The sequence below is a fragment of the Lathyrus oleraceus genome, chromosome 5 (assembly GCF_024323335.1).
Source record: "Lathyrus oleraceus cultivar Zhongwan6 chromosome 5, CAAS_Psat_ZW6_1.0, whole genome shotgun sequence".
Taxonomy (NCBI): Eukaryota; Viridiplantae; Streptophyta; class Magnoliopsida; order Fabales; family Fabaceae; genus Lathyrus; species Lathyrus oleraceus.
The window spans coordinates 507,647,415-507,660,621 of record NC_066583.1 but is presented as its reverse complement, the minus strand read 5'-3'; the positions used below and the strand labels follow the sequence as shown (position 1 = coordinate 507,660,621).

At 34.7% G+C, this 13,207-nt stretch overlaps 1 protein-coding gene across 1 annotated transcript; it reads left to right on the top strand.

Annotated features, from left to right (window-relative positions):
* The first annotated feature begins 3,851 nt into the window (after positions 1–3,851).
* LOC127085856 (disease resistance protein RPS2) lies at positions 3,852–8,852 on the top strand. Its single transcript, XM_051026409.1, has 5 exons — positions 3,852–6,282; positions 6,379–6,890; positions 6,995–7,270; positions 7,644–8,409; positions 8,542–8,852. The coding sequence occupies exons 1-5, from the start codon at positions 4,023–4,025 to the stop codon at positions 8,568–8,570; spliced, it is 3,843 nt and encodes a 1,280-aa protein (XP_050882366.1). The 5' UTR covers positions 3,852–4,022; the 3' UTR covers positions 8,571–8,852.
* Positions 8,853–13,207: the final 4,355 nt, after the last annotated feature.

Sequence of the window (13,207 nt, the reverse complement as noted above, 5' to 3'; positions counted from 1 at the left end):
GGTAGTGACACATGTTTTGATACATTTTAGTTTTAATCTAACAATGAAACTCATTTTTTTGTATGTAATATTGTCAATGATGTAATCTCGATACAATTTGTGTCATACGTAATGTCTATTCTACTTTAATATTATAGAATTTGGGGGGTAAATTTTTGACAATATCCCAATTTTTCTGTTTATGTGTGTTTTACTGGTTCTGTTCTGGGTGGATCTAGATATGCATCTCCAGACACACCCAATTTTAATTGAAAACAAACAAACAAGGGCTTTTATGGATGTTTATCTCTTAACACACCTTTATTTTATAAAAATATAAGGTGTCTCCTGATATGCATATCTGAAATATGTCATGATGAAAAGATATGGTTTCTAAGGTCCAAATTGATCTACAACTTGTATAAATAAAGGTTTCTCATTCCATGTTCTTTACCAAAACCAGAATGAATACATATCCCTATCTTACATTTGTGTATTTAAATAGCACAAATCTCACACTTAAACTTAGGGTCTTTGAGGACACACTACTCGTCGATCTGAAATCCAAACCGAATACTCTCATGCGATATCCAGAAAATCGGAGAGTTGTCAAGCTCGAGTATCGTTCATCCTCGATTCACAACTAATGGAAGATACAATTCGTAATGCTTAAATTGAAGACATATGAGTATTTAAAGGTTATGTGGAGTATATTTATCATTACTTAACAAATGATCCAATTAAAGTGGACACGACGAATACAAGAATACCTGAAGACATTATAAGAATGTCGCAACATCTTGAACTACCTGTTTGTAATGACATATAATATTAAATTTATGTTAACGTTAACAATTGTCTATGTAATTTATTTTGATGTTAATTTATGTTGTTTTTCTATTATTCTGTCATTGTTCCTGGTTGTTTCTAGTTTGAACTAACATAATATATTCTAGAGATGCATCTCCGAAACATTAAGGGTTGATAGATAGATGCATCTCCAAACTAAATTTTTAATAAAATAAGAGTTTCTCATTAATTTGCGTTGAAAGACATAAGCTTGGAGCACAATCTATTCAATATAAATTTATGGGGTATAGTCACTCTGATAAGGGTTTTGTGTATTATGATGTCTCTAAACACCATTTTCGCATTTCAAGGAATGTGACATGTTTTGATAATCAATTTTTTGTTTTCTTATTTTTCTCCTGCCATGAATGATATTACTATTCTTCCCAGTTTTTCTTTTATGCCTCAATATATATAGCGTTATAAATTAGGCAAAGATATGTTAGAAAACACAAACAACAAGTTCCCACTCCCCTTTATGGTGTTGATCCACTACTTGATCCCAAATGGTACTTTTCGATTGGGATACCCAAAATGATACTTTCCGCTCTTTCGGCGTGATAAGAAACTCCCCCGCTCACATCACATGCAAACCGATGAACAACATTCATATCTTAAAATCAAATATTCCTAGGAACTCGTCATGTGATTAGATGCACCTGAATCAAGATACCATGAGCGAGAAACATTAGAAGACTTACCATGAATTCCTAAGGCCGAAAGAGCGGAAAATACCATTTGTTGAATTAGTTCATACTGTATAGACCACCGTTTGAGGCACCACTAAAGGAAGGACCAACTACATAATTTGTAGTTACACCAAATGCCTGCATCGAACGTTGTGTTGGTCGTGGAGGACACGTGTGACACTGAGAGATAATATGACCTTGTTGCTTGTAGTAATTACAAAACTTCTTATTACAGCCACGAGTAATATGTCCAAATTGTTTGCAAAATAATCACTGAACTTGTCTCATATCACGACATTTACCTATACTTTGAGAGGCATATGCAACCGTCACAGGCTCAGAAATGACAACTTCATTATACATGATTGCTTGAGTAATAAGACATTGTTGTTCCCTTAGATATTCTCTGACACATGTATTTAAAGAAGGAACGAAATTCCTATTCAGCAAAACGCCTCGAACAACTTCGAATTAAGGGCGAAGCTTTATGAAAATTTGATCTCGACTATTTATGTTGTAGACCTCTTGGATAGCCACGAGAGAAGTATTGGGAACATCAACATGTATAAGAGTATAGTGTTCTATCCACATATTCAGAAAATTGTTAAGAATAATAAGTCAAGTATGAATTGGAGTCCCACATTGGTTATAAATATGGAGACTTGAGTATTTATAAGTGTGAGAACCACACACTTATCACCTTAAGGTTTTAGATGGATATGTGGTGTCTCTCTCACTTATAAATGCTCAAATATCCACATTTATAACCAATATGGGACTCCAACTCACACTTGACTTATTATTCTTAACACCCCCTCAAGTGTGAATCCATAATGCTCTCCTTCAAGTGAAAACTCTTTTGTCCACATACTCTTGTATCGTCGTTGACACCTCTTTATGGGCATTTTAACACACCTTATCCTGAGCATTTCGATTTCAACGAGACATATTTTTATGTGCATTTCGATACAAGTAAGTTGACCCCTTTATTCGAACCAAAGGCTCATGATACCATTTGTTGGATCATGAGGAGGAGCATCAACATTGAGCTAAGAGCAACACACAAGTGAGAGAGACACTACATATCCACATAAAATCTTAAGGTGTTAGGTAAATGGGTCATCTATCTTATAAATCCAACATTCTATCCTCTCATAGGTAATATGGAACTTTAATCACTCACACTTGCACCCAACATTCTCTCTAAAAGTGTGAGTCTCCCATACCCTATAATAGGATTCAACACTGGATCCAACTCTCATTCCTCCACCAAGCTGAACCACGATTCTGATACCATTTGTTTGGTCAACATAAACACATAAGTGAGAGAGACACCACATATCCACCTAAAACCTTAAGGTTTTATGTGGATATGTGATGTGTCTCTCACTTGTGTGTTGCTCTTAGACCAATGTTGATGCTCCTCCTCAAGACCCAACAAATGATATCATGAGCTTTTGGTTCGAATAAAGGGACCAACTTACTTGTATCAAAATGCCCTAAAAGAGGTGTCCCGTTGAAATCGAAATGCCCAGGAAAAGGTGTATCAAAATGCTCAGGAAGAGGTGTCAACGGCGGTACAAGTGTATGTGGACAAAAGAGTTTCCACTTGAGGGGGAGCATTGTGGACTCACGTCCCTCTCACTTGTGTGTTACTCTTAACTCACTATTGATGCTCCTCCTCATGAACTAACAAATGATATCACTAACTCCAACTAAAAGTTGATGCTCCTCCTCGTGAACTAACAAATGATATCACTAACTCCAACTAAAAGTACTCGATTGCATTGTCTTGATTGTAAACTAAAAATATTCTATTGCATTGTCTTGATTGTAAATTCACTTTAAATAGTTTCACATTTTTTAAATAGTTGAAAATAAGTGCAAAAATTCTTTTTTGGGCTTAGGCCCTCTTTTCAATAAAAAAAACGCAAATTATTACTCCCTCCGTTCCTTTTTAAATGTCATTTTTTGATTTTTTACACCTATCAAAAAAATTAATCATTATTGTTACTTTTTAAATAATAATTCTCATTTTACCTATAATACCCTTAATTATATCCTACATTCATTCTACTTTTTCTCTCTCTGTAATAATTGAATAAGGGTAATTTTGACAAAAATGCATTTAATACTACCTTGAATTATGTAATTGACAATTAAAAAGAAATAAAAATTTATCAAAAAAGTGACACTTAAAAAAAAAAACATAAAAATTTATCAAAAAAGTGACACTTAAAAAAAAAAACGGAGGGAATAATAATTTGTAATCAATAGTTCTCATAATTGAAATAAATTATTTGAACATTTCTAGTTTTCCACACATCTAATACAATGTATTAGACACATCGTGTAGGTGATTTGATAATCCTTTTCCATTCTCATCATTTTTGAATTGAAATTCCCAAATTTTACTGTAATTTTTCTCAATATAAAGAATCACGTTGTAGTAGTACAAAGCCTTGCTTAAGTTGTTTTGCAGATTAATCAAGAAGCTTAACAAAGATGAATATAATTACTAGCATAGCTTCAAACGTGACTTTACCCGTCATTCGAGAATTCACTTATGTATTGATGTACAATCAAAACCTCATCAATCTCGAGACTCAGATTCAGAAGTTGCAGAGGGAGGAGAAAGAAATGCGGCACAGTGTTGAAGCTGCCAAAAGGAACGGCGAGGAGATTGAAGACACCGTGCACGACTGGTTTCTTAGAGGCCAAGCAGCCATACAAGAGGCGCAAGACTTTCTTCACGGCGAAGATAAAGAGAGAGTTGGATGCTTAGATGTCTACTCTAGGTATACCAAGAGTCAGAGAGCGAAAACCCTAGTGGATCTGATTTCTGAGATAAAAAACGAAACGTTTGATCGGATTTCCTATCGTTGCGCTTTGAAATGCAATTTCAGTTCTAGTGCTAGAGGTTATGTGGATTTGGAATCGAGAACGGAAATGTTGAATGAGATTATGAATGTGTTGAAAGAGGATTCTAATGTGCATATGATTGGTTTGTATGGAATGGCTGGTGTAGGTAAAACTGCATTGGTGAAGGAGCTCGCATGGAGAGCTGAGAATGATGGTGTATTTGATCTTGTAGTGATGGCGAATGTGACGAATTCTCCTGACATGGGAATGATTCGAGCTGAAATAGCCGACGGGTTAGGGCTTAGGTTTGATGAGCTGACTGAGGTGGGAAGGGCGAGTCGGTTACGTCAAAGGATTAGGCAAGAGATGAAGATTCTTGTGATATTAGACGATGTTTGGGGAAAGCTTAGTTTAACCGAGGTCGGTGTTCCTTTCGGAGACGATCATAAAGGTTGCAAAGTATTGGCGACTTCTAGAGATCTTAATGTGTTGACTGCTAACTTAGGTGCAAAGAAGGTTTATAGACTTGAAGTTTTGTCAGAGGATGAGAGTTGGAGTTTGTTTGAAAAGAAGGGAGGGGATGTTGTTAAAGATCTTAGTATTCAGCCGGTAGCAATGAAAGTAGCGAAAAGTTCCGCTGGTTTGCCGCTTTTGATTATTAATTTGGTGGAGGCATTGAAGAACAAGGATTTATATGCTTGGAATGATGCACTTGAGCAGTTAACGAATTTCGACTTTGATGGATGTTTTTATTCGAAAGTGCATTCAGCTATTGAACTAAGTTACGATCATTTAGAAAGTCAAGAACTTAAAACTTTCTTCCTTCTGTTAGGTTCTATGGGAAATGCTTACAACATAAAAGACATGCTTGTGTTCGGTTGGTGTTTAGGTTTGCATAAACACGTTGATACTTTGGCAGATGGAAGAAACAGCCTTTACAAATTAATAGACAACTTGAGAGATGCTTGTTTTTTGCTTGAAGGTGAAAGAGATTCAGTTGCGGTGCTTGAAGTTGTAAGCAATGTGGCTGCATCCATCGGGTCAAAGGTCAAGCCGTTCTTTACCGCGGAGAGGAACGCTGAATTAAAAGAATGGCCAAGAAAAGATGTTTTGAAAAACTGTCATCATATTTTCTTGGATTGGTGTTTGATCAATGAACTTCCTGAAAGGTTAGAATGTCCTAACTTGAAGATACTCAAAATCAACTCTCAAGGTAACTATTTGAAAGTTCATGATAATTTCTTTGATCAAATGAAAGAACTTAAGGTACTAAGTTTAGGAGGTGTCAATTGTACTCCATCACTTCCTTTGTCTCTCGCACTTTTGACAAACCTCCAAGCACTCACTCTATGTAAATGCATTTTGGAAGACATTACTGTTGTTGGTGAAATCACAGGTTTAGAGATTCTTAATCTTGAAAAATCCGAGCTTAGAGTGATCCCTCCTGAAATAGGCCATTTGATTAATCTCCGGTTACTAGATTTGACCGATTGCTCGAAACTAGAAATAGTACCTCGTAATCTGATATCTAGCCTCACAAGCTTAGAAGAGCTCTATATGGGAATGTCTAACACTCAATGGGAGGTTAAGGTTAAAGAAATCGAAAGACACAACAATAATTCAATTCTAGGCGAGTTGAGAAATCTGCATCACCTATCAACTTTGAATATGCAGATAAACGATACATCAATTTTTCCTAGAGACTTGTTTTCCTTCGGAAAACTAGAAAGTTACAAGATTTTGATTGGAGATGGATGGAAATTTTCTGAGGATGAATCCGAGAACTACAAAAATTCAAGAGTTCTTAAGCTAAATTTGAGCATGGATTCAAGCATTCTTATGGATTACGGAATAAAATTCTTGATGGCTCACGCCGAAGATTTGTATATAGCTGAACTGAAGGGTAAGTATTTAGTTTTTTGTATCAAGTCAGTTTCAAACATATTTCGCTATAATAATGTTTCTTTTTTTTTAATCTAATATCGCATAACTTTATCAGGTGTCAAAGATGTACTATATGAATTAAACGATGAAGGATTTTCACAATTGAAGCATCTGAATATTCAAAATTGTGATGAAATGGAAGAAATTATTGGATCAACCATATGGTCTAATCATGATCATGCTTTTCCAAACTTGGAATCTTTGATCATTCACAATATGATGAAATTGGAGAGAATATGCAGTGATCCATTTCCAACACAGGCTTTTTCAAAACTACAAGTTATTGAAGTGAAAAACTGTGATATGATGGAATTTGTTTTCTTGCATTCAACTGTTAAACACCTTTCAGAACTTGTAGAAATTGAGATATCTGAATGTAGATTTATGAGCTATATCATAGCTAAGCAAAGACAAGAGGATGCTGGACAAACCGACAAGTTCTCGCTCCCGAAAATGCGTTCTCTTACACTTGAATCTTTACCTTCTCTTGTTAGTCTCTCTCCCGAGTCATGCATTAGTGATACCGAAAACAGCAACGATGTCTATAGTCAACTTTTGAGTGATGAGGTACAAACAAGTCTGAACACACGGTTTCACTATCTCACCTCTATTTCTCAGTAATGACCGACTTTTTTTGTTAGTGATAATTGAACTTTGATAACTTTTGATAGGTTGAATTTCCATGTTTGGAGACCTTGAAGCTTCATTCAATCAATGTCCAGAGGATATGGGATGATCAGCTTCTGTCGCATTCTTGCTTTGAAAATTTGACCAATTTGACCGTAGATGGTTGTGAAAGGTTGAAATATCTTTTTTCATACTCAGTGGCTGAAAAACTCGTCAAACTTGAACATCTTTTAATCAGTTCATGCAAACTGGTAGAGAAGATATTTGTCCGCGATGAAATTACGAGTAACATTTTTCATAGAAAATCTCCGGTTGAAATGGTAAGCTTTTCAAATAGCTTCAATTTTTCCTTTGTTTATAATTTTTCTATATTTTTTGTAGTTATTAGTTAAGCTTATCGATTGTCATTGTCATAAGCACTTGTATGAGTGTTTAGGAGAGCTGATGAAAACATCTTATGACATGTTTTTAAACTATATTTTCTGTTTATTTCCATAAGCTCTTCAAGATATAGCTCATGAGAATAACTTATAACTTATATGAAAACCATTTGACATTATTTAATCTTTTGTTATAGAAATATCTTATGCATAAGCCCTTAAATGATAGACACTTGTATAATAAGCGCTTATGCTAAAAGTGCTTAAATAAGCTGTTTACAATTACTTATTGTGAATCTGAACTACGATATAGGCTCCACTCTTCCCCAACTTGGAGACATTGGTGATTTCACAGATGGACAACTTGAAGTCAATATGGCCGGGGAAACTCATTCAAAATTCTTTTTGCAAATTGAAAAAATTGGAAATCACATCATGTAACCAGCTTTTGAATGTGTTCCCAAGTCATGTGCCAAACAAATTACAAAGCATGGAATCATTGAATTTAGGGTACTGTCTTGCACTGGTAGTTGTATATGAAATAGATGCTATAAGAGAACAAGAGCTTGAAATTGAGATTCCACTGAAAACTTTATCTCTAGAACATTTACCAAATCTTGAGTATTTATGGAATAAGGATCCTCGAGGAAAAATCAAGTTTCAAAACCTGTTTATGGTAAAAGCTACAAAATGCAAAAGCCTAAAACATGTTTTTCCATTTTCTGTGGCCAAAGATCTTTTGCAACTACATGAGCTAGAGGTAAGTGATTGTGGTGTCGAGGAAATTATTGCAAAGGATCAAGGAGAGGTAGAGGAATATGTTGGACTTGTTTTCTCAAGATTACTATCCTTAAAGTTTTTGAATTTGCAAGAACTTAGATGCTTTTGTAGTGGAAATCACAACTTCAGATTTCCATTGTTGAATGAATTATATGTGATTGAGTGTCCTAAAATGGAGACTTTCTCTCATGGAATCTTAAGGGCGTCGATTCTTAGAAGAATTTGTTTGAACGAGAATGGAGATCAACCGTATTGGGAAGGTGACCTTAATACTACTATAAGAAAGCTTTTCAGCAAAGGTATGTTTGTTTTAATCAAAAGTATGAATAACACCTCTAACTGTAATTTTTATATTTTAGGTTTTCGATTCATGCACCATAAATTTCGACGATAACATAGAGCTCACTTTGTGTTGAATATTCTTTTTACAGATTTCCAAGGAAGATCATTGGTTTCATAAAAATGCCAATGGATGAAATTGCAATTTCCATCGCCCCTTACTCTCTTCAATCATCAACTGAATTTCGTGCTGGTGTGCTTGCTTATACCCTAACGAAACTATAGAGACGATACTTCACCGTTCGCACCCTACTCCGGCCATCACCAAGGTCCAAATCCGATAAAAAAATATAAAGATTTAGCTGTGAATGGAAAATTTCTGTGTATGTATTAATAAGTATTTCCCAAACCAGTATTTGTAGAATTGGGTGCTATCATATTATTAAGTTTATAATAGAAAACATCTAAATGATCCTAACTAGAATCATAGAAAATCAAACGATGAACCAAAGCCTCTTAAAAACATATAATACAAACTATAATAACAATAAATTCTTAAGTTGCAAAATTAATTAACAATAATCAATTAAATAAGACGTAGAATCAAAACAAGTAAAAAATAAATAACATACACATAAGCTAATATATAGATTATCCTAGAATCTCATGCTCAAATGAGATAGCATTACATAGATGAAGAAATAGACGAAGGTTTGGTGAAATATTTGAATAGGGATATGTGTATGGAAACATTGAAATGTCTTAACGGAAAAAAAAAATTCTTGGTAGAATATTAATAATCAAAATAGCTGAAAGAAACATTGAAATGTCTTAAAATTTGAAACAAAAAAAACGAGCTTTGTTAGGAATAACTAAAGGTAATTGGTTTCACTTGATCTTTTAAAATATTTTTCATTGCAGTTTAAAATATTTAATTTTTTAGAATTTTTTTGGGTTTGTTTAATTCAAGTTGATATTTTTAAAATTTCAATAAATTTATTTTAAAATTTAAAAATACCATTCTTTTTCAAACATTATAGAATTTTATTATTAAAATGACTATATATAATGAAAACATAAGTGATTTTCATGTATAAGAGTTTTTTTGTTGTTGTTTTAAAGTGATATTGTTGTTTTGTTTTGGTGTTTGTGTAATTAATGGATGATAAACACCAAACACACATCTTATTCTCGATTAAGAATACACCTAAATTTGTACTTTATCATATATATATATGGTTTATTGCGATACGTCGTTAATACGTATCCAAAAAATATAAAATTTGGATGTACTAAGATATGAAATGACTAGTCTCTCATACACCATGGATATAACACTTTATATCATGACTTTCATTTATTTTATGCTTAAGAAGTTTTTCTCTAAGATTATTCTCTCATCTTTAATTACATATGCTCTCTTCTGTTAAAAATAACAAGTGTGAGTAGTGTGAGAAAGTCTCACATTGATTAAAAATATGAAAATTTGAATATTTATAAGTGAGAGAACTCATACATCTATCACTTTAAGATTTTTGTGTGAGTATGTGATGTGTCACTCACAAAGTGTATTGCTCTTAAAGAAAAGTTCCAAAGTAAAAAAACTTCCTTCCGTTGACCTCCAAATTGATAGTCCAAACATCTCCTATATAACCCATTTGGCGTATGTTTGGTCGATCAGTCTAAATGTCCGTGTAATGGAACAAGATTCATTGTAACAAAAATGACAACACATGTACTTGAAGTTGAAATTATGAATGGAAAAGGACATGACAGAAACATTTATATTCCCATTATGAATATGTCCCCTTCTGAAACCCCTTGTGTTGGAACAAGATCAAACTTGTTCAAGGTGAATCAATGGTGGAAGTTGTTATTTTTGGTGGTAGAAAGGTTAATGGAGGAAGATGATGAAAATAGAGAAATAAGAAAAATTGAGATGAGAATATTGAATGACATTATCTGAAGGTATTTTTCACAAATATTACAATTGAGGTCTATTTATAGTGTACAAACCACTAAACAAACAGACTAAACAAAGCATCCAAAACAGCCTAATAAAACAAAATTGTTTTTCTGTTTTGCCTTCAGGAAATTGCTATTTCTGCAGCAAACAAGAAGCCTTCCAAAATAGCTTCTCAAATAAGCTATTCTCCAAAAATACTTCAAAAGCCAATTACACTGCATTTGACTTATTCTAATCATCCAACACACCACCTTAAGTCAAATGCTCAATGTTCTTCATGCCCAACCTCACCAGGAGTCGCTTGAAAACATCATTCGTAACCGCTTTCGTCAACAAGTCCGCGACTTGTTCTTCACTTCTGCAGTAGCTCAAACGTAACTGTCCAGAACTCACTAAATCTCTCAAGTAATGGAATCTCATCTCAATGTGCTTGCTCTTCCCATGTGCTATGGGATTCTTAGCAAGATTGATGGCTGAAACGTTGTCCACTGTAACACCCCGATAAAATAAGATAATTATTTAAATTGAGTTAATAATATATTTATTAATTTAATTAAATAATTGGAATTTTTATTATTATTGGAATAATAATTATTGGAATATTATTGGGATTGTTATTATTGGAATAAAAGTAGAAATCAGTAAAAAGATTCCATTTGGTAAAAAGAGTTATTTTCACGTGAAAAGGGAAAAGAGGCAGAAAAGTGGAAAAAGGGCAAAGAAAGCCAGAGAACAAGGGTTGAAGGAAGGAAAAGCTTGAAGCTCAGAGATTTGCCGGATTAACTCAGGTAAGGGGGGTTTATCATCGTTTAATGGGTATTATGGGATAATATGTACTGGGTAGTGATAAACCATTGATTTACCTCTGATTGGAATAATTATGCTGAAAATTGTGAACTTTTGGGATGAACGAATCTGGATTAAAATTGAAGGAAATTCGTAGGAATTAGATGCAATAGTGTTAGAAATTGTGAGATCGAATAGGTTATGATTCGTGTTAGATGATATGAACGATTATTGTGAAAAATTGGACTGTAGAAGGTTGAATTGGATAGATCTCGTAGCAGAGAAAGCCATAGCAGATCTGGAAATCTGGTTTCTGGTCATACGCGTATGGCACTAGGCAATACGCGTATGAGATGGCATGGTACGCGTATGGCACTAGGCAATACGCGTATGGATGAGGAAGATGATGTTTTGAACGTAGTTTGGTCTCTGTTGGTACGCGTATGGGGAAGTGGTACGCGTAGCATACGCGTATGAGATGGTGTTACGCGTATGGGATTTTGTCAAGAGATGGGTCATACGCGTATGGGGTTAGGCAATACGCGTATGGGCAGGATGGTGATTTTCCTGAGCTGTTGTTGTGCAGTTTTTAACTGTTCAGCTGAGTAACGTAATTCAGATGATGTATGATATATTAGGGATCATTTCCCGTTGTTTTGAGTAGTATATGTATTAGTAGAGTGTGCTAATACTGTGGTTGTTATTTGGCATGATATGATATGCTTGTGTGATAAAATACTGCTGATGTGTGATAGTATGCGTGATGCTGTGAATGTATCAGTTATGTGTGCCTTGGTGAATAGACTGTTTTATGGCTTAGAGTGTGAGCATATATCTATTCTTGAATTGTTGTTGATGATGTAGCATTGCTAGGTGATTAGCATGCATGTTGTGGCCTTTATGGTGGTAGCTAATTCCCATGGTGAGGAATTAGTGATGAGTTATTATGGATTGTTGTTGATGTTTGCATGCTAGGTGATTTAGCGTGCATAGCATAGCCCTTGGGGTGGTAGCTAATTCCCATGGTGAGGAATTAGTGATGTGAGTCACTAGGTCTCAAATGAGTGGGACTAGTGAGCTTGGTAGCCGTACCTGGATTTGGTCGGTGAGGTTGAACTATATGTTCACGAATAGTCGGTACCGCATGCATGGAGTCTCATTGCATAATGTATGTATGTATGGCGTATAATATGAATGGATGTATTCCAATATTATACGTGTGTTTTATGGTTGTGTTGAGTTTGAGTATGATGATGATGATGATTATGAGTTGATATTGCCGTTGATGTATATGTGAAATCTGATTAGGGTGATGATATGTGTTAAATTACTTAGCATTACATGATGTTTTATAATGCTTATTATATCGATTGAAGGACTCACCCTTACAACTATGTTTTCAGGTAACGAGCAGTGATTGAATAGGAGCTAGTCCTGGGAGTCTAGTGTAGTCCTTAGTGGGTCATGCTCTGGTAGATGTAACATCGGGATGGGATGTTTACTATGTTTTCTTTTGGTTGTTGAACAACTTTACATGTAATGTAGTACATGATTTGAATGTTGTTATTTCGTATCCGCTGTGAATTATGCAAAAGTGTCTTATTTTAATTAATCAAATGAGCATGACAGGATATTTTGATGATTGGTGTGAAGTGATTGTGTGACACCCTTCAGAGCATAATTACTCTGATTGATATATTGTTATTTTAATTAAATAGTTGGGGTATTTTAGAAGGGTGTTACATCCACCACCAACAAAACAGCTTCTCTCGTGCTGTTGTACAGCTCATGCAGTAAGTTCACAAGCCACATAGCTTGGCATGCACACAATGACGCTGCAATGTACTCCGCCTCGCAAGAAGAGAGAGCAACCACCGGCTCAGTTTTAGAACACCAAGAGATTGGTGCTCCGCCAAAAATAAAGACATAACCAGCCGTAGACTTTCAATCATCTTTATCTCCGCACCAATTGGAGTCGGTGTATCCAAGTAAATTGCAACTTCTGCCCGTGTCACTTGCCGGAAACAAAATTCCACAACCAAGAGTACCTTTCACATAACGAAGGA